At 44.1% G+C, this 20,805-nt stretch overlaps 1 protein-coding gene across 1 annotated transcript in view; it reads left to right on the top strand.

Annotated features, from left to right (window-relative positions):
* Positions 1-18,979, top strand: part of RAB31 (RAB31, member RAS oncogene family) — a 132,828-nt gene extending 113,849 nt beyond the window's left edge. Inside the window, exons 6-7 of the mRNA XM_046025861.1 lie at positions 2,710-2,819; positions 15,478-18,979. Of these exons, the coding sequence (XP_045881817.1) occupies positions 2,710-2,819; positions 15,478-15,575 (208 nt within the window). The 3' untranslated portion in view covers positions 15,576-18,979. The remainder of the gene's footprint in view (positions 1-2,709; positions 2,820-15,477) is intronic.
* Positions 18,980-20,805: the final 1,826 nt, after the last annotated feature.

Below are 20,805 nucleotides of genomic sequence, written 5' to 3'. Positions count from 1 at the left end.
CAGTAGAGGAAGCCTGTTTTGACAGACTCAAGAGTGGTTGGTCCTTCTGATTTCAGTTCGTTGTTAGAGGGACTTCCACTGGCCCTCCAGGCTGAGTAAGAACCTGTTCTTCAGGAGGACGGGATATGCCCTTCCCTTGCCTCCGCCTCTGACTCTGGTGCCTTACAGTTGAGGATATTTCGAACCCCACATTTTTTCAGTCTATAAAGATCCAAGGAAATGACCTCTGGAATGTGGGTGCCAATTGGGTATCAAGGCCTGATGGGAGCAAAGGGGGCAGAGCCAGAGGGTCTTAGACCCTGCCTCCAGCCCGGACTCACTGTGTCATTTTGGGGAAACAATTTATTTCATAAGACCATTTCTAAACACGGAAGAAGTGTGAGGGCATGCTTTTCTTATCTGTCCGTTTCCAGGTCCAGCGTGTAGACTGTGAGAGGATGAGCCTCCCGCCCCCAGGCTTGCTGTTATGCTAGGATGGACATTTTGGACTCTGTAGCAAGTGACTTTGTTCTTGCCTTAATCTTGGCAAAACCTATTTCACTCCTCTTTGTGTCACATAGGGACTAAGGAGAGGTGGGCTAGGGAAGCATGTGACTGTAATCTGCTCTCACCTGAGGAGTCTCCAAGGCCTCCTTGATGGCCAGACTCGCCCCTACCCCCAGGTGGAGATTGGCAAGGCACACCCTGTCTTACCTGAACCTCATTTGGGTAGAGATGAGCCCCACCCTCTATCTGTGCTTTGATAAAGACTGCCAGGAAGAAATAAAAAGTAGGGTAACATGCCAAATTGAACATCGAAAAGCCCTTTTCTGGGGTGTTTCAAATGTAAAATTCATTGCCACCAAAAACCTCAGGTTTCTTTTTTTTCCCCCCCTTCAATCTTTGTGAGAGGCCTGGGGCTTGTCTGTTGGAAACAGTAGAGAGGGCAGCTTAAGGAGCATAATTTTTCCCAGTGGGTCTTTGGTAAAAATGATTATGGCGGTACAGATTGTAACTGACACAACTCAGGAGGCTTCTTTTCTCTGGTTTGGAATTCTGGGGCCCCTGCCTTTACTATGGTAGCCTCTCCTTGAGCCCTTTTCCATTAAACTCCTGAAAAGTCCTCCTCTCATTTGATTTGGGGTCTGTAATGAATTTAAATGCCAAGGATGGATTTCCCCAGTAACTTTATAAACCAGTTGCAGCCTCTTTGGAGGCATTTGGAGGGGTGGAGAGAAGGGAAGGAGTTGGGAGAGGGATACAGTCTCTTCACCCTGCTCCCAGTTTTGATTTTCAGTCTGCCTTTCTGCTTTTCCTGTAGCCATCTGTCTAGTCCAGCATTGTATTCTCGCTCGCCCACAGCATTCTAGAGCTTCCAAATTCTTCTCCTCGCTCCCCAGTCCTGTCTCTGTGGTGTACCGTTTTTCCCTAGAATGTGGGGCTGACCCTGTTGCTGTCTTGTTCTTCAGTGGCCGCTGGGCACGAGACAGGTGTGGGGGCTATCTGCCGGCCCCTCTGCCGGGATTGCTGCTGGCGACCCCCTCCCTTCTCAGCTCCATTCTGACCTTCTCTCCATTCTGACACCATATCATTCAGTTGTGAATCTGTATACTTCCTGTACATCTGTATACTTCCTGCACTTCTGTACACTTTCTGTACTCTGGACACTTCCTATACTTCTGTAAACTACCTATATTCCTATACTCTGTACACTTCCTGTACTTCTATACACTTCCTGTACTTCTATATACTTCCTATACTTTTGTACACTTCCTATACTTCTGTACTTTTGGTGCTTCTGTACTTCCTATCATTCCAAGTGCTTTATCCCCTTTATTATCCACGTATTGCAAATGTTACAATGTTGTGGATTAGAGTAACCATGGATGTTTGTCTTTGCTCTCAAGGGTAGGTTCCAGAAGGCAGGGATTACTGTTTTCTCTAGCACCTACAAGAGAGTCTGGTGTATAATAGCCACTCAATACATATTTGTTGAATAAATGACTAAACTTCTGGGGGAACAGGAACGGTGTCTTTTTAATCTTTGGAGCCACCACAGCATCTTCCTATTAAAAATAGGTCAATAAATGTCTTTCTAGGTTATTTATTTAAATAGAGTTCATGTCCTAACACCTTCACAGGAAGAGAGTTTTACAGGTGAAAGTCTGGTTCGATCCTATTGTATCACAGCCTTTAGCTATAACCATGGTCATTTCCAGACATTCACATCCTGTCGCATATTCTCCCTGAAGTGTGAAAGACAAAATGCACGAAGTTCCACAAGAGCTTGTGTGTTGTAGGACCGTGCACACGTGTGTATGTGCACATACACAGAGACAAGTTAAAAAAACTATGAGTCATTTTTTTATGGGAAAAGAATTGAAATCAGCTTGAACTCTGCAAGCTGAAATGGATGTGGCCATCTTCCTAACGAGTTTTTCTAATGTTCTAGAATTTTTTCCTTCAGTGGAACTGGGCGCAGCATTTTACATATGGGGGGTGGGGGAGGTCTTGTAACTGCATGGATGCCAGTGACCAGGTTTTAAACTTTCACCATTTTCACAAATACTAGCTCTCAGTATTTGCAAAGTGACCAAGTGGTATTCAAAAGGACTTAGATAAAGGAGCTGTCTCTGCATGAGCTTCCTGTTTGGTTTTTTTTTTGGGGGGGGGTTATTTGTATTATACAAATGAAAATTCATTTCTCTCTGGGTGTGACCTCTTTTCTAGGGAAGTTCCCTTGAAGGACGCTAAGGAATATGCTGAATCCATAGGTGCTGTTGTGGTTGAAACAAGCGCAAAAAATGCTATTAATATCGAAGAGCTCTTTCAAGGAATCAGTAAGTACCTGAACCGCATTTTGGCTTTGCTTACGTTTGTATGCTTCTGAGAGTCACAGGATACAGTCCCGGGGTGCCGTCTAGAGCTTTCCCTCTGTGGGACTCTGTCTGGTGCCACGGATATAGAACTTGGAGTCTGTACTTGTTACTCCTGACCTATATGTGGAGATTCAGAGTCTCGATAGTTCTGTGCCTTAACCTGTCGATTCTCTGTTTTATGAATCAAAATGAAGTAAGTGTGTTCCAAAAGAAGTCATCGTGATTAGAAAGGTATGTGGGGGGCGTGTTGTTTTTTGTGTGTGTTTTTTTTTTTTAGATTTTATTTATCTATTTGACAGAGAGAGACATAGCGAGAGAGAGAACACAAGCAGGGGGAGTGAGAGAGGGAGAAGCAGGCCTCCCACCGAGCAGGGAGCCTGAAGCGGGGCTCAATCTCAAGACTCTGGGATCATGACCTGAGCTGAAGGCAGACGCTTAATGACTGAGCCACCCAGGCACCCCAGAGTGTGTGTTTGATAGCATGTTGTGTTAGTATGTTGAGGGGGAGAGAAATACAACAGACAGTGATAAGGTGTAGGAGACTCAAGTCACGTGTTAAATGGAATGACTCTAGGCAAACAAAATAAAGGAAACTTTTGGTAATTTATTTTGCTGGTGGTCGTCAAAAAAAATGAGTCTCCATCCCACAAGAACTGAAATTGGGAATTAGGCAGATGGTCACTTTTTCTCATTTCTGATTAGCCAGTTAATGGCAGGCAAAAGTGGCCCCATCTTTTGTCTCCTGTTCTGGGTCACATTATCATTCCCTTTCTTTACACTGTTCCCCATAAATAACATTTATCTAAGACCCGTATTCTAGCTGATGGCCAGATTTCCCCTTCACAACTTCTTTGGTAAAAATGTTCTGCACTGGGTCCCCACAGAGAGCTCCCTACTGCCTGCTGTCTTGGGAGACTGTTCTGGGATGTCCCCAGAGCATAACGGGGGACTTCACCCAAGTATCAACCTTTACTGATGGGCTGGGACTCAGAGGCCTGGGGTACCCGCCTTAGGAAAAGTCGAACCCCTGAACAGTTGGCAGTTGTTCTTAAAGGTCTTATTTGGTTCCAGACAATTCCAGAAGGGAATTCCAGAGGGGAAACTGATGGTTTGATCTCTCTTCTGCCTGAGGTCATTGTTGGCGGGACACTCAAAGTCAGAGGGGCCGTCACTTCCTAGAACTGATCTGATTTCCTTTTAACCGGTTTTGGTTCATTACTCTAGGCTCCAAGAACACATAGCAGGGATTATTTTGTTTGTTTCTCTTGGCTTGATGGGGAATTTCACTTGGAGAGGGGGAACTCTGACATGGGCTACTTACATGATACAGAAATACACAAAACCCCACACAGCCCCCGTCTTATTGTTCACTGGGGTCCACATTACCTTCCCTCCCATCCTCCTTCAGAGGCTTCGTGTTCCCACTGTTATTTTACACTCGCAACAGAATGATGTTCTCCAAACGCGTTGACCTTAGCAGTTGAACTCCAGAATGCTAGGCTGTCATTTTATGTTGGAAACCCTGGATCCTCAGACTCCTGCTCCTTGCTGAAAATGGGCCGTGGCCACAATGCTTGGCTGTGAAGGGACTGTTCAGCTGCCCTCTGTTTCTGTGGAACGCTGGGTGACATCTTAGAGCTTTTGTCTTGAACTCATTCCATTAATCTCATTTTCCCTCCTGTCAAACTCATTCTTTTCCAGCGGCGTTCAGCTTTTCTGGTATGTTAGGCAAGTATTCAACACTTGTTTTGATTAAAGGTTTTAATTAGTGGAACCAGATAGCTCCTGAGGACTATGACATTGACCCCTTTCCTTTGTGCAGCTCCTTATATGTTCTGGAACCCTCTCCCCAGCACAAGCCCCTGGCAGGCAGGTGGTGCAGACGGCAGCGGCCAGGGAAGGAGGCACAGCACTCTGCACCCTTGGAATTCAGCTTGAGGTTTATGCCCGAGATAGGAGACTTTCCGAGGTGTGCAAAGATCATGATTAAGATAAAGGGGAAATAGGAACCGCAAAGAAGAAAATAAGCCCAAGCGGCAAGTATTGATATCTTACCAGAAATATACCTCTTTGTATGGTGCATCTCTTCACCCACATAAGGTCTTTATGGCTCAAGGTGATGACGACATTGAGTAAGGAATTCCCAAGATCTTGGTGGTCTGCTTCACTGAGGAAAAAGCACATGTTTGCGGTGCCTGGGTGGCCCAGTCCGTTAAGGGTCTGCGTTCCACCCGGGTAATGATCTCGGAGTCCAAGGATCGAGCCCCACCTCCCGCTCCCTGCTAAGCAGGGAATCTGCTTCTCTCTGTACACCTCCCCCAATCATCGTCTCTCTCTCTCTCAAATGAACAGATAAAATCTTAAAAAAAAAGAAAAAGAAAGAAAGAAAGCAAGCAAGCAAGCATGTGTTTTGTTTAAAGCACTGGATAATTATGGCTTCAAATTATGGCTTCAAATAATTAATTCCTATATAAGCCATAGAGTAGATGTACCATCTCCTCTTCGATGTCAAATAAACAATTATTTCTCTCTCATTATACACGGCCTGCAGCAAGACCTCTAGCCGCGTGTATCCTTTAAGCGCTGGTGCCTCTTTACTCCTTCTGGTGAATTTCTTCAGAACAGAGTGTCGTAGCCTAATTACAGGTTAATTTAAAATGCAGTACCAAGTACACCTAAATACACTGCAGCAGACATTTCGTTTATTTTTCTTTTCCCTGTTCCTACTTGTATTACATGTGCTCTTCCCTGAGCTCAAAATAGAACGGGATATTGCTGACTTGTACACTCCCCAAAGCAATGTTCCAGAGACAAACGTGCCTGGGAGAAAAGATGCAATAAAAAAAAAAAAAAGTGGTGAGAATAAAAGCCCTTTGAAAAGGTGTGCTTAAAAAAAATTAATTCACACTGACTTGGAGGAAGAGACAGATGATTCTCTTCTATATTCCCAGAGTGTTCATAAACCAGAAAGAGACAACCGTGTTTCCTAGGCATGAGTTAATGTATTTACGAACTGGAAATTGTTTAGCGAACTATTATCTGTTTGCAATGGCTGAAGCTACCTTGTAAAGGATTTGGGTACTGCCCTGTTTTGGGGGGTGGGGAGCTACGCACAGTCTGTCCTCACGTTGTGTCCTCTGGTTGGCATTCCTCCACGTGCCCTTTCCCCAGTCCCGTTTTTGGAGCTCCTTTACCCCACTGTCTATGGCTTGTTCTCCTCCATGCGTTCCTCCCCAAGGTTGTTCCTTTCTCTTTCTTGAGCTCTTATACCTTTATTTGGAACATTGATGTTTTCCTCCTTGAGTTGAAAGATAAAGAACTGTTCTTAGCCTAGAAAATTTTGGTACATTTGAGCATTTCAACTGGTATATGAAAGCACAAAGATACTCTGTTGCTGTTTACTCTTGATAGTGTTACATATCAAAACCAAACTCCTGATGGTTTTCCTTGTGAAACTCCTCTCTCTACTGGGCTCTGGTCTTGGCAGGTGGGGTTTGGAGGTCTCGTGTCTGCTCCCCATCACGCTTCTTCTTTACCTCCTCCTTCGCACATCTGCTGTCTCAGACCCTGAATGTGATTCTCCTCCTTCCTCCCAGCCAATCTTAATCCCTTGAAGGGTGCAGTTCCTATCTTTTTCCTTATGGAAACGTCATTGGCCCCAACTCTTTTGGGTGGTTCCCAGGGTTCCTTATGGCTTCCCCATCATTCTGACATTTGAACACATTTAAATGATTAAATTAAATGAACATGTTAAACGAATACTTTAAATGGTTCTCCAGGTGCTTTAGGTATATACCTACAACAAGGTCTCTGCGAGCAGATCTTACTGTCATATTCTCCATAACGCTAAGATGAGTAAATAGGATAGTGCTGAATTCAGATTTTTGAATTTGGATCTTCATCCTCCCTAATGATGTGCCGGAGGCAATATTTCCATGTGATCGCTAGATCAAGAGAAATGCAGTTGCCCTTCTATGGGGGCTTAAGGATGGATGACCCCAGTCCATCGGACAGGCCTGGTATCTCTTCATACATGTGTTTAATAAACATATTCTGTACTCATCTGTGAGTCAGGTGCCTTGCTAGACACCAAGGACACCAAGAACAAGCAAAGCTGTCCGTCGAGGCCGGAGACAGCCTATCGGCACAGAGTCGAATGCATGTATAATTACACATTGTTATAAATGCTTTGAAGCAAAAGAACAGGACCATGGGGATAGTGACAGGTGCGGGGATGTGGCTCCCCAGGCAGGGCGCTGTTGCTGTCGTGCGGAAGAAGGGAGGGTGGGACGGGGTGGAGGAACATGGACGTGAATTTCAGAAATCTTTTGGAAGTGGAATCAGGAACACGGGAAACAGGCAGGGCATGGGGACCTAGGGAGAGAGTGGTACAAGCCGGTCCTCGTTCCCCAGGTCCCCATTCCTGGCCCATGAAGGCTATCTTGGGGCTGCATCTGATGCGAGCCTACCAGACTGCATTCTGGAGCGTGAGAAACACAGGTTTGGGTTTGTGGATTTTAATTATTCAACTTAAATACTGTTTGGGTTTTTAAAAAAACCTCTCCCTAAGAGCAAAAAGAAATGGAGCTGCAGGCTCACCAGAAAAATGTCTGTTTTGGGATGGGACCTCTGCCAGACAGCTGTGCTTTTGTTCCAGTTAATTTGAATGCTGACTATGGAGACGAGAACACAGGGCTTTCTTCTGAAAATCACATCTGGAGACACTGTGGACATTAAGCTAGGCTTTTGTGTTTGTTGGTAGTTTGGGAATAAGGTGAGAAATGTTTTTTCAAGTGAGTGTAATTAGAGGTACAAGCGTTTGGTTTGGAAAAATTAGACTAGAGTGTTCCTACGACAGGCAGAAAGTTATGACTTGTGGGGAGGCATCAGCTCTTGTTTTATAATCATTCTTTGCACAGTGTTAGCTTTGTTAAGTGCCCTGGATTTTGACAATTCTCCAGTAGTTACTTTTTGTTTGGAGAAGATTTAAAAACAAAACGAAGTGTTTGCAAATTTTATAGTAGTGCAGTTAGCTGTCAAATGAAAGTAGGTTTAGCTAAGCCACCAAGGGACAGGAAAGGACAAAGACAAAGCCTGTCTACTTTCTGACACTGAAAAAGTTAAGGGACTACAGTAATAAGGATGTCCATGAAATAATGTCATTTTCAGAACAGGTACAAGTGGGATATCAAAAGCCCTAAACCTGCGTATCTTTTATCCCAACGATTCCAAAGCAGAAATTGATCAGGGGTGCAAAATACAGCAGGAATGTTTAGCACACAGCATTCTGTCCCATTGTTGCAATTGCTTAAAGGTTTATTAAGTCATTCTGTGCACCATTTTTTGCTGAGAAATAGGCATTGTTAACATCCCTACTTTACGTAAGAGGAAGTTGAGGCATGAAGAGGTTTGTCCAGGTCATAGAGCTGGTGAGTAGCCTGTATTAGAAGCCTGGCAGGACGCTCTGGAACTTCTAGTCTGTCTCACTGCTCATTGCCTATGGCATCTTATGGTAACGTTATTCATGATGGTAAAAACAAAAAACAAAACAAAAAAACAGGAAATGACTTAATGGTCCAAAAGTTGGGAAATGGTTTTTTTTTTAAAAAGCCATGCTTTCACCACTATAAACTAGTGTTTAAAAACAATGATGTAGGGGCGCCTGGGTGGCTCAGTGGGTTAAAGCCTCTGCCTTCGGCTCCGGTTGTGATCCCAGGGTTCTGGGATCGAGCCCCGCGTCGGGCTCTCTGCTCGGCGGGGAGCCTTCTTCCCTTCCCTCCTCTCTGGCTGCCTCTCTGCCTACCTGTGATCTCTGTCTGCCAAATAAATAAATAAAATTAAAAAAAAAAACCAATGATGTAAATCTGTATTTCCTGACATGGAAAGGTAAATGGTTGACTGTGAAACAGAAGTTACAGACTGGTTTGTATAGTATCTTGGTTTTGCAAAAATATGCACCATATAATATATATTGGTAAATAATACATTCTTCTGGGCGAAGGTTGGAAGGATACGTAATACACTTAGAATGTTAACAGTGGTTGTTTCATGGTGGTGAGGTTCCAGGGAACTAAAAAACAAAAACTGGCTTTATTTTGGAAAATTTAAAAAATGCACACCAGTAAACCAAATAACCCGGTGAACCAGCATGCATGCATAACCAAGCTGTTTCATCTCTACGCCACACTCCCCCTCACCTCCCACCAGAATTATTTCCAAGGGAATTCCAGACTCATTTCATCTGTAAATATTTTCAGAGTGTAACTTTTTTACATTCTATGTTAATACAATACGATACAATAAAAAGAATGTAATGTTTTTTTATGTAGCAACAATTTCATTATTACTTTAGTAATAATAATGCTGTTATCCTATCAATATCATCAAATAGTCAGTGTTCAAATTTCCAAATGTCTCGTTTGTCCTAAATGGTTTCTCTGTTTGCATATTACGGTTTGAATCAGGATGCAAATGAATTCCACACACAGTGATTAGTGGATATGTCTCTTAAGCCTCTCATAAGCCAGAGAGTCCCTCTCCATCTTTCTCCCTTTGTTCCCTCATGTAATTTCTTTACTCAAGAAGTGATATCAGTCCGTTGCCTAACACAGTATGGACTTTGCTGGGTGGGTTCCCGGGTTGCTCCGTAGTATTCCACTGAACAAGGAAAAATGCGTTAATCCGTTCACTTAACATCTGGGGTGTTTTCAGCTTTTGGCAATTCTAAATAAGTTTGCTGTGAACATTCACATATGAGTCTGTGTGGATAACTACCTCGGCTTAGAATGGCTGGTTTATCTACTCGGTAATGTTTAACCTGTTAAGGGACTGCAAATAGTTTTCCAAAGTGTTTTTGGCATTTTATATTTGCTGGCACAAATGTGGGAGAGCCCTAGTAGCTTCACATCCTCGTCGGCACTTGTTTTGGTCAATTGATAGAATTGCAGTCATTCTGATGGGGTTTTGGTGGTATCTCCTTATAATTTTAATGTTCATCTTCCTGCTGACTAATAATGTCTGCTTTTTTTATATGCTTATGTGCAATTCCTGTGTCTCTTTGGAGAAATGTTGTTTCAGATTTTGCCTGTTTCGTGTTGAGTTGTTTGCTTTCGTATTATCGAATTTTTTATATATTCTGGATACATGTGTTTTTATCAGATATTTGGTTTTTTTTTTGAGTATTTTCTCTCAGGCTGTGGCTTGCCTTTTCATTTTCTTGACAATGTCTTTTGAAGAGCAGAAGTTCTTAATTTTGGTGAAGTCTGTCTTGTTAGATTTTCCCCTTGTGGCTAGTGTTTTTTGTGTCTTATAGTTTTTAAATGTTAAAATAGAAAAATGAAAGGGACATATCCATTCAAGGGAATATTATACAACAATAAAAAGAAATGAGCTATCAGGCCATGAAAGGACATGGTATAATGTTAAATGCGTATTGCTAAGTGAAAGAAGCCAATCAGAAAAGGCTGTGTTACACTATATGATCCCAACTATGAGACATTCCAGAAAAGGCAAACTTACAGGGAGGGTAGAAAGGTCAGTGGTCACCAGAAGCTCATCGTGGGAAGGAGGGAGGGATGAATCGGGGAGCACAGAGAATTTTTAGGGCCGTGAAACTCTTCTGTATGTTGTTGTAATGGAGGATGCCTAATATTATACATTTTATCAAAACCCAGATGATATACAACACCCAAGAATGAGCCCTAATATAAACTAAGGACTTCTGTTCATAATAATCAATGATGGCTCATCACTCATAATAAATCTTCCACAGTCATGCTAGTCATTAAAACAGGGGAAGTTGGGGATGAGGGTATTAGGAGCTCTCTGTACTTTGTGCTCAACTTTTTCTGTAAACCTACAACTCCTCCGTAAATAGATAAATAAATAAAGCCTATTCATTTAAAAAGAAAAATGAAAGAGATGCCCTTGAACAGTAAGGTTCAGTAATTATTTTAGAGTAACTTGAACCCCTCCATATTGAAGACCTCTGGCATTTGGGACTAACAGCCTATGGTGACCTCCCCATTCTTTCCTCTCTTTGGGCATCACAATGCCTTCAGCAACCTAGACATTGATCCTTGCTTTTCTTTGTCCCTCTCTTTGCTTTATCTGTCTCTCTGTCAGGTGTCTTCCCATAGTCCTTCCCATCTTTGTTTTCTGCTTCTCTTCCTGGCGCCCAGATCAAGGCTCTCCTTGTCCCAGACTGGACTTCCTGCAGGCCTCCTAGCATCATTCACTCTGTGTCTCCTAAGCCATTCTGGTCCCAAAAAGAATGCTAGCTCATTTCTCAGGTCTAGATTCTAGATTCTAATGTTCAAGGTCATCTAGTAATTCCAGTGTTAATCTCCTCTACAGCAGCAAAAGGACAGTTCAGGGAATGACTCAAGTGCATGCCCGGCCTCCTGCCCCTGCTCCCCGTTCTGTACTCTAAGGGCAGTGTTCCCTGATTGTGAGCCACTGCCGTGTTCCACAGAGAACCTCCCCTATCCCCAAATGAAGAAGCTTGAAGGCCATTATCAGGGGTAAATACTGCTAAGTGCTACTAGTCAGTTTACTAATTAGGATGGTTCAGAAAATCAGGATCAAGAAATGAAGTTACACAGCAACTACCACATTTCTAATGCCCAATGGAAGGTAGCCGAGCCAAGTAAGTCCAGACCTGCAGGGCAAAGGGAGAAGAGTATGAACAGCAGAAATCTTAGGGAGGCCTCCAGGCTCACACAGGGAATGGCCCATCCTCCACACAAGGAAAAAGAACAGCTGCAGCCAAGCTCACTGTTTTATTTTTGTTGTGTGTGGAAGCATGACAGCCCTCGGTCCAGAGCCATGATCAAATTTATAGGCTTGGAATTTTTTATAGGTTTTGGTTTTTTTCACATATTGCATTCCCGAGGCATCATTTATAAAACCTGCTTTTTCTCAAAGCTGTCAACTTTCAGGAAAACTGAATTTCAAAAAAAAAAAAAAAAGTCCTTTAACTTTTCCCAAGCAGAATCTTACACAATCCCAACCTTATTAAAATAAACACCCTAACCTCGGATTTCAACCCCAGGATGACTTGTTATGGAGACTGTGTACTCAAAGGATAGCTTGTAAGAGTAGAAGCCTGCAGAAAATGATGCCCAGAGCCTTTCAGATGCTTGTGTGTGTGTGTGTATTTGTCCTATTCTGTGCCTCTGTAATTAATACAGATTCAATTGTGTGATCGCCTTGGTACAAAATGCCTTGGCCATTTTCCAGAACCATTCCTTTGTCTAAGTACATTTAACCTTTCTGTGAGTTCCAAATAACTCAGATCACAAGATCAGGGCTTGTTGTGTTTTCACAGCACTGTTGGCTTCCTTCTGGTTTAAAGGTGCTTGCCTCATTGTTATGACCGGCCTTCCTCCACCTCTGCCTTAAAGTGGAAGAGTTTCCTTTCTCCTCACTTTGAAGTGGGGATCCCAGGTTGTGTTTTGTAGAAGAGTAGGATGGGTCCCCATCCTAGCACCTGAACCCTTGTCCCCAGGCAAACTCCACTTGAGATACCCCGAGGACCTGTTCATCATCGATGATTCCTTCCATCTTGGTGAGAGCTGCAGATCAATACGGCAGAGTGGCTGTCCAGTGACTTTCTCATGGTCTTTTTGTCAGTGAGGAAAGGCCATCTTAGAGATATTGAATAGCTTGTCCAAGTTCACTAAACTGCAACACTGATTCTCAGATCTCAGAACCCTTGTACTAGAGGAGAAAAACAAAGTCTAAATAAACTGCTGTAACTCCCTCTTTGAGAAACACATTGTTCTAATAAGTGAGATTTTTAATATTCCAAAGAGAAACAGGACCTCTAAGGACCTCTTAGGACCTCTATCTCTAAGAAGCCAGATTTGACAACTGATTCGAAAACACGGCTAACAGTTTAAAACAAATAAGGAATCTTCTCAAGCCCTGACTTGGGTCTACTGGATGCTGCAACCTAAACATTGTCTTCCTTATTGTCCACAGAGGAGATAAGTGGGAGGCTGGAAAGAGGAAAGAAGACAGGCAGGGCAAGGAGGGATGCTGACATTCCCATTGTGCTTTCCATGTCCCCTTGATTTCTAGATTTTCACTTGACCTTTGCGACTTCAGTGTGTATCGTATACAGAAGCATTTGGTGTATTTGGGGTACGTTTCCTAGGAAAGCTCTTACCACATGAAGCATAGAGAATGAGTCACAGATAGGAGGGCTAAAGGCATAATATTCTTCTACGAACTTTTTTTTTAAAGATTTTATTTATTTATTTATTTGAGAGAGAGGGTGCGCACAAGCAGGTGGAGTGGCAGAGGGAGAGGGAGAAGACGTGGGGCTCCATCCCAGAATCCTGGGATCATGACCTGAGCCAAAGGAAGATGCTTAACTGACTGAGCCACCCTCCTTGGCTAACTCTAGAGCTAACAACACAATAAGAGCACAAAGTTGATGTGAGTATAGGATGTTGATTTAGAAATTGTCAGAACTACTTATCAGTGGACAGTACTTGTCTTTGTTAACTAGGGCCACAGTTTGCACCAACCAGAATTATAATTTTGTCCCAGAGCATTTCGGAGGCAAAAGCCAAAGCCCCTGTTGGAGCAGCTAACACAGGCAGGAGACACCTGAATTCTTACAGATTTAAATACTGATACAGTGTGACACCGTCATCCCTCCAAAACACAGCCCCTGCTCTGGAGGAGTAAGTAAAACTCGATTGTCAAGATCGGACCTAAATAAATCAGCACTGGTAGTCGTTCAGAGCTTCCCCCTCTATTCATTGCTTAAGATTGACAAAGTAGAAGAGGCATTTTGTTTACTTCCTTTTAATTATGACTAATAAAAAAAATGCAGCAGGTCCAAAAGAGGAAAGTACCTGTACTTCCGTTCTCATTTGCTTCTGGGTCAGGACTGAACTGCTTTGAGAACGATAAGTGACAGCTCTGCTTAGCTTTGTGCTCTTCCGGACAGTGGCCCCGAATATTGGCTTCAGAAATTGTTACAACCTTCTCATCTGCTTCGTCATCAAATGAAGAGCTCTATCATTAATTTTGGATTTTGGGTAATCGCCAATGACCTTAACCTCTATGCCTGAGCTTTGATGGGTGCCCATGGCACCCAATGTACAGTGTACCATACCTTTGTCCTTAACTATTTCTGCCCCTGGGGAAGACGTACCTCTCCCGGGATGTTTTGACTCTCGGTATAGTCTGGTGGTAACCTCCACTTGCACTGAAGCTCTTTGTTTTTGGAACTAATTTCCCTTCCATTTCTAATGACTGGTGACTTAGTAAACTGATACACCAATGAGCTGATTTTAACAACCTTTATATTAGAGCTAGTGTTGCATGTCTTTTTATGGGGGATAGAAATGCAGCAGAGAGAGCAGACATGGTGCAGTGGGAAGGATACAGGCTTTGGGACACATCAGAAAATCAAGATAATCAAAGAACCACCTGCGCCACTTTGCTGTGGACCTGACCTACAGGCTATGCCCTGAGCTCTCTGAGACTTAGTCAAATGATGACAACAGAAACCATCACACCAACCTCATAGCCTTAAGTGAAGACAGTGCCCGGGAACATCTTTGAGAACTGTGAGGTCCTAAACACATATTTGTTACTTCCAGATCCCACAGCCTTTTCCAAATAAAGCTTTTTTGAGATAAAACTCACATACTGGGAGCACCTGGGTGGCTCAGTGGGTTAAGCCTCTGCCTTCGGCTCAGGTCATGATCCCAGGGTCCTGGGATTGAGCCCCGCATGAGGCTCTCTGCTCTGTGGGGAACCTGCTTCCTCCTCTCTCTCTGCCTGCCTCTCTGGCTACTTGTGATCTCTCTCTGTCAAATAAATAAATAAAATCTTTCAAAAATGCAAAAAACAAACAAACAAACAAAACCTCACATACTGTCCACTCCATCCATCTGAAGTGTACAATTCCATGGTTTTTAGTACATTTACAGAGCTGTTCATCAACACAGTTTTAGAATGTCTCTATCATCTCAGAATTTTGGCTCCCCCTTCCCCACCCCCTAGGCTTGCCTTCTTAATTTTTACTTTGTGTTTATTTATGGAGACTCTAGGACAATTTTTTAAATTACATTAAATAAAAATAAGCTGACTTGTGCACGGCAGGATGGGGGATGGGGCACTAAGTATTAACAAATGGCATTACTAGGAAGATTATGTTTTATTTGAAGAAGCAGAAAGATGAGTCCTCATGGTTACCACGGAAGCCCTGAGGCCATGAAGCAGCTCAAGGCACAGAGGCAGACCCTTGGGAGGGCTGGGGAGGTAGCAGCTGGGCTGATGCTGATGAACAAAAGGTGGGTGGGGACTTGCCCCCTTACTTAGGAGTGTGGGGTTCCAAATCCAGAGAAATCCGTGGTATCAGGACACTGCTTTTACTTTACCTTCACTTTCCAAACAGAAGCTTGACTTCAGGTGTCAGAGCAAGGGAGGAAGGAGGGATGGAGGGAAGGAGGGATGAGGGAAAAGAGCCATTCCTGGCCCCTCCCACTTCCTGTATAACCCAAACGTTCAGTGGAGCTGTTGAAGCAGGGTGACAGTCTATATGTGGTGTCGACTGGAAAAAAGGAAATCAATACTGGCCTCCTCTTTGTTCCAGGTCGCCAGATCCCACCCTTGGACCCCCATGAGAATGGAAACAACGGAGCAATCAAACTTGGGAAGCAAACCACGCAAGCCGGCCGGCGGTGCTGCTGACCCATGGGCCATGGTCCGCTGTACTTGAAGAAGCCAGAGCCGACCTCCCATTCTCGGCGGCCTGGCACCCCACGTAGGGAGAAGAGAGATGCCGGCTTGGCATCCTGGAAGACCTGCCGCGATGGGGCAGGGAATGTCCCTGGAAAAGGCTTTTAGAACACTCCAGAAAAATCTGCCATACTGCCACAAAATGGCCTCTGGTACATGAAATGCACATGAGAGGGAACAGATGTTAGGTAATAAGTATAGTTGAGTTTTTTGTTGTTGTTGTTGTTAAAAACCTTAAGCTACTCTTCAATTTGTATAGCAGTCTCACCGGCTTGTCTGTGTGTGGGATTCTGAGGTGGCCTTTCCCTCTGACTTCCTGGGTTCCTCAGCCCAGTTCTGGCAAATTACCCGGTGCCACTGCCTCTGTTACCTGACCAGCCTTCACTGAAAGGTTCATTTCATTTCATTTACCTTTCCGTGGAGTGTAATTGAATCATCACTCAAGCTAGACACTTGAGCCATTATGAAAAGCAGAGAAAGATGTATTAGAAACTCTTGTCTACGTCTTTGACTTCTACTTGATGCCTGTTTTTCTACATTTTGGTCATATATAAACAAACAAACCAGATCTGACTAAAATATTTCATGCAATTTCGGGCTTGGGAGGCCCAGTTTGAAAGAGTCATTTGAGTAGTTACCATATAAATGGTGACAGATGTTGGGTATAAATATTTTTCCAGAAACTGCCTGGGATACATCATCTCCAGAGTTATAAATTCCCACTCTCTTACAGAAGGTTAATTCACAGAGTAGGGTTTTACTAAGACAGTATGTCATGGTGTCATATCTAGAGGGAAAATTAACCGGAGGGTGTTTGAATCTAAATCACAGGGCAAACTTCTAATATTATCAATCAGTAGGTTACAGGAAAGCCAGCCAGAGGAAGCAATGGCACCTTAAGATTCGAGACAGCCCCATCCCACCCCCACCGCTGGCAAATTAAAACTGGAGTGAGTGTTCTGGAAGATGCCAAGCTTGGGCAGCTGGCGTTAGGACTCACCAGAGGTCCAACTCTGGAATGCCTGTTAGCTGTGAGTAAACTTCCAGAAAACCTCCCGTTCTAGATTCCCCATCTGCTCAATTAATTAAAGGTGTCTGAATCTAATGGAAGGAAAGGGAAAGAAGACACCAGAAGGGAAGAAAAGCTATTTCCACTAGAAATCTAAATCTTATTACCACTCTACTTCCGTAAATACCTGGGATCAAGATGCATTTGGTTTCCTAGTAGGGCTTATACTGTGGGGAAATTCCTAAAGGATACTTGGATCCGTGCCTCCTGTGAAGACTAGGAAACTGTCAAGACTGGCTGGTCTCAGGAATGGTTAATCAGGTAGTGTGGGAACAGGGCCAGGTGGTACCTTTTTCTCTAGGAACATTCAAGGCCCAGCAAACATTAATAGAAAACCTATAACACAAAAGCCAGGAAAGAGACGGTGAGCAGACAGAAGACCTCAAGCCTTCAGTAACTCAGTGTGATCCTCTCACTGCTGTGCCTACCCTGCCCTTGATGGGTAGGAACACTGAGATCACCATCAAGAAAAAGCTGGGGTTTTTGAGAGAGTCACAGCCAAGTTGACACTCATTTATGGGGACTGCGATCAAGAAAACAGGTGGAAATCACAGATTTAGGGATTCTTTTCTTTCTAGAAAAACTCAAGAATATGTTGTCAATCGGATATCTCCACTGCTCCACTCAGCTTGCTAGAATAGCCTGACAATCGTAGGATGTGCAGGCCAGAAACACTTATTTTTGGTTCAAGAGTGCCTCTTAGCTCTCCGAGGCGGGCACTCAAAAACTCCAACAAGTGGCATTTGGAAAGTCTTGGTAGAGTCTTTTCCGGGCTTTTTAGGGTTCTCCCCACATTGTCAACTTCACTAGCAGCCGGCATGATGCTGCTTACAGGCCAAGGGATGATCAAGTTAAAAAATTGGGGCTGCAAATCGAATGACCTCTTTGCGGGGAACATGAAGCCTCATCGTGGAAGCTTTCTTCATCTGGTTGTCCCCGAGAACCTGGGCCTCTCTCTAGATACCCGCTCAGGATACCCAGCTAGGGCGGGCCACGTCCCCGCAGGGTTCCCAGCCCTGGGCGGGGTCCTTAGTGACTGCGTCTTGCCTGCAAGAACTGATGTTAATCACATGTTGGGAGCAACCCGTGAATAAGCCCGAGGTCTTATTTCAGGAGCTCATTGAGGCTGTGAAACACTCTTTTACCTTTCCGTACTGCCTTAACTCTTCCAGCCGGTCATATGACAATATGTTTATAATCACTACTCAGAGCAACTGGGGAAAAGAGTACACGGCACTTGGGCACACATACATTCATAGAAACGTGGAGTCTACTCTTCAGATAGACGCTTTGGTCTTGTCCGCGAGGAAGCTTCCTTCCTTCCTTTATTTTGCCTTGCAGTTACTTCCTGGCTGTTCTGATCGTTGAACTCCAACCATGTAATACCACGTAAAGGCCTGGAAATGCCTGTTGCTCCAGAATGTCACGTAGTTTCATGTGATGTAAATCCTTCCCATCATTTTCCAAACTTTGCTTTTTTGCCCCCCTCCGTTCTCTTTCCTTCCACGCACGTGTATATGTGTAAATAGGATTTTGTATTTGTGACACCGACATGTAATGCATTTCACTGGCTGAGCCTAGCTCGTGCCTAGGTGATGTGCAGCATTGGCCTGGGTTCTCCTGGGGGTCATTTCCCCGTGGGAACTCCTACGGTGGCGCTGGAGTCATGCGCACGCATTTTAGGTCGGTACATAATTGACTTGCCATTTTATACTTGAAATGGTACATCAGGGTGCTCAGATGACGTTACCTTGCAGACTATAGAAGGTTGAAGACCTGAAACTAACTTTAAGCCAACAGAAGGGCTGTGCCCCAAGGAGAACTGAATTCATGGGCCGAGGGAGGTTTGGATGATGGGAATAATTCCTTTACGGTCAAGGACTATGGCGAATGCGGGCTGAAGCAGAGCTCCTCTTATGGGACTCCACTCGCTGCAATGCTCGCAGCCAGCTGAATTTCAAGCTAGCTTAGAAACTAAAGGGCTCTGAGCTGTATTCAGATCCATTCGGCATCGAGTCTACTTTTTCAGCCATCCTTGTTGAAAGCAGACCCAGGGATCCAATGTCCGTGCTCTGTCGCGAAAACTGTTCCTTTCTCTCGTGTTTCTATAAAGGGCTTCTGGCTGGGCTGGACCCAGTTCTCACGTATAGAAGACGCTGCTGCAGACAATTAGGACCTTTCCACCCTGTATTCTATAGTAAGGCGCTGCCCTCAACATCACCCCATTGTGTATGTTATTTGGGGTTTAACACACACTGATTTGTACTAATAAATATTGTAAGTTTCACCAAGTTGGTCTTTTTCTTATAATGTTCAGTAGGATCATTTTTTTTTAAATCACAGTTACTCAGAATAAAACAAGGTGATCCTCCAGAGATATCTGTACATACAGACTATATATGGAGACATGTGTGGGGCTGTTTGCTGGTGCTGTTTGCAATAGCAAAATGCCTTCCCCTAAGGCAATCAGTAATAAAATGTGGCACAGCCACATGATGAAAACCATAGGGTAATTAAAATGAATGCAGGATCTCTCATGCACCAACGATGTATCTCAAAACATGCAGGGGTACATACTGCCCACCCCCCAAGGGAGCCATTATCCTAGTGGCCTGTGTGAATGGAACCTCAGGAGCTATGCAGTGCACAGCCTGAGCAACAGAGCTGTGGCCTGAATGAGCGAGTAAAACAAGTTGAAGAAGTACAAAAGCACACACATTTACACAAAAACAATCATGTATGTTGTTTGTGAACGTGAGTATGTAAAAGGTGGAATTAGAAGGCAAAACATCAACTTCCATGATAGCGCTCATCTCTGGGAAGGCAGCAGCTAGTATACAGGATCAGGGAGGGGAACAAAGGGCATTTGACTGGCAGTAATTGGTATTTATTTCATGATAGAAAAATCTGAAGGCAATATGACAAAATGAGAGCATTTGGTAATTTCAAGGCATGTGCTTTATTAGTCAATGCATTTTGCCATATTAAGTTATTTCAAAGAGAGGAGGCTATGGAAACAAGCGATGGTGAAGCTGACATCGTAAACGTGCTAGAAAGAATTCCGAAGCATAGTTGCCAGCTTCATGCTCTCAGTAAATTTTACCAGGCTGACTTGTGCGCACCCTTTCATCATCCTAGCTACTCCCACCTGCCCACTGACATGCACAGACTTTCTCTCGCACACCTGTGCGCCTTGTGCTTCTGTGCATCCTTGATGCGTAGCTGCACCTGGAAGAGTGTGTAGAGGGAGGAAGGCAGGGCCTCGTGTTCTCAGCATTCGAGTCACCCCCGTGCTGAGAAGCCACTTGCAGTACACAATCAAACAAGAAACAAAATAAAACCGTCCTCTCCAAGAGACCCGGTATTCCAATTTTGTAAGAACACAAGCCTTTCTTTTGCATCTCCTGGGAAGTGGTTACCTATTTATGGCGAGATGGGGAAATGTTTTCGAATAGCCCAATGGATTGCTGGATTTAGCCAGCAAATGTGCAGCCCAACCTTCCTCATCAGTAGCGTTCTATATAGCTGGTCCCGCCTCTCCTCTGTCCCTCCATCCCGCTCCGTCCCAGCTGGGGGGTTTATTTTGTAGGACCCAGGGTCTGAGGAGTTGTGCACTGAGGCACCTCACGCGTTTTTACAAAACAACTCTTGTTGACTTATGGGCTCTGCAAAACCATGGCAAAAAGCCCAAAGATTTATTCAGCTTGACCATCGAGGACTGCCTGTGACTGTTCTAAGTAGTCATTAAACATTTCCTGCTCAGGCAAGTGTTGTCCCAAGAGCAAGGCTTAGCTGGTCAGAAGATGCTAATTTCATGAGCTTCCGTGTCCGGGAGCGACGTCTCCGAAGTTTTGAGAATACAGCCCCATCTGGTTCCACTGGCTTCTGGTACACCTGTGAAGCATCCTTTTCTCCTCTATCCCAGTGTTTATGGAGACACCAGACAGAGAATCCCAAGCACTGGCTGGCATATTGAAGATGGGCGCTTTTGTACATGCTGGTCAGAGCGCAAATCCACCATCTTTCTAGAAAGTGGCTTGATAACGTGTATCTGAGATATCTGAAGAGACCCATGAATCCTGGTTTTCTATTGGTAGGAATTACTGTCTGTGC

The sequence above is a fragment of the Meles meles genome, chromosome 12 (assembly GCF_922984935.1).
Source record: "Meles meles chromosome 12, mMelMel3.1 paternal haplotype, whole genome shotgun sequence".
Taxonomy (NCBI): Eukaryota; Metazoa; Chordata; class Mammalia; order Carnivora; family Mustelidae; genus Meles; species Meles meles.
This window is presented reverse-complemented; position numbering and strand designations above follow the sequence as displayed.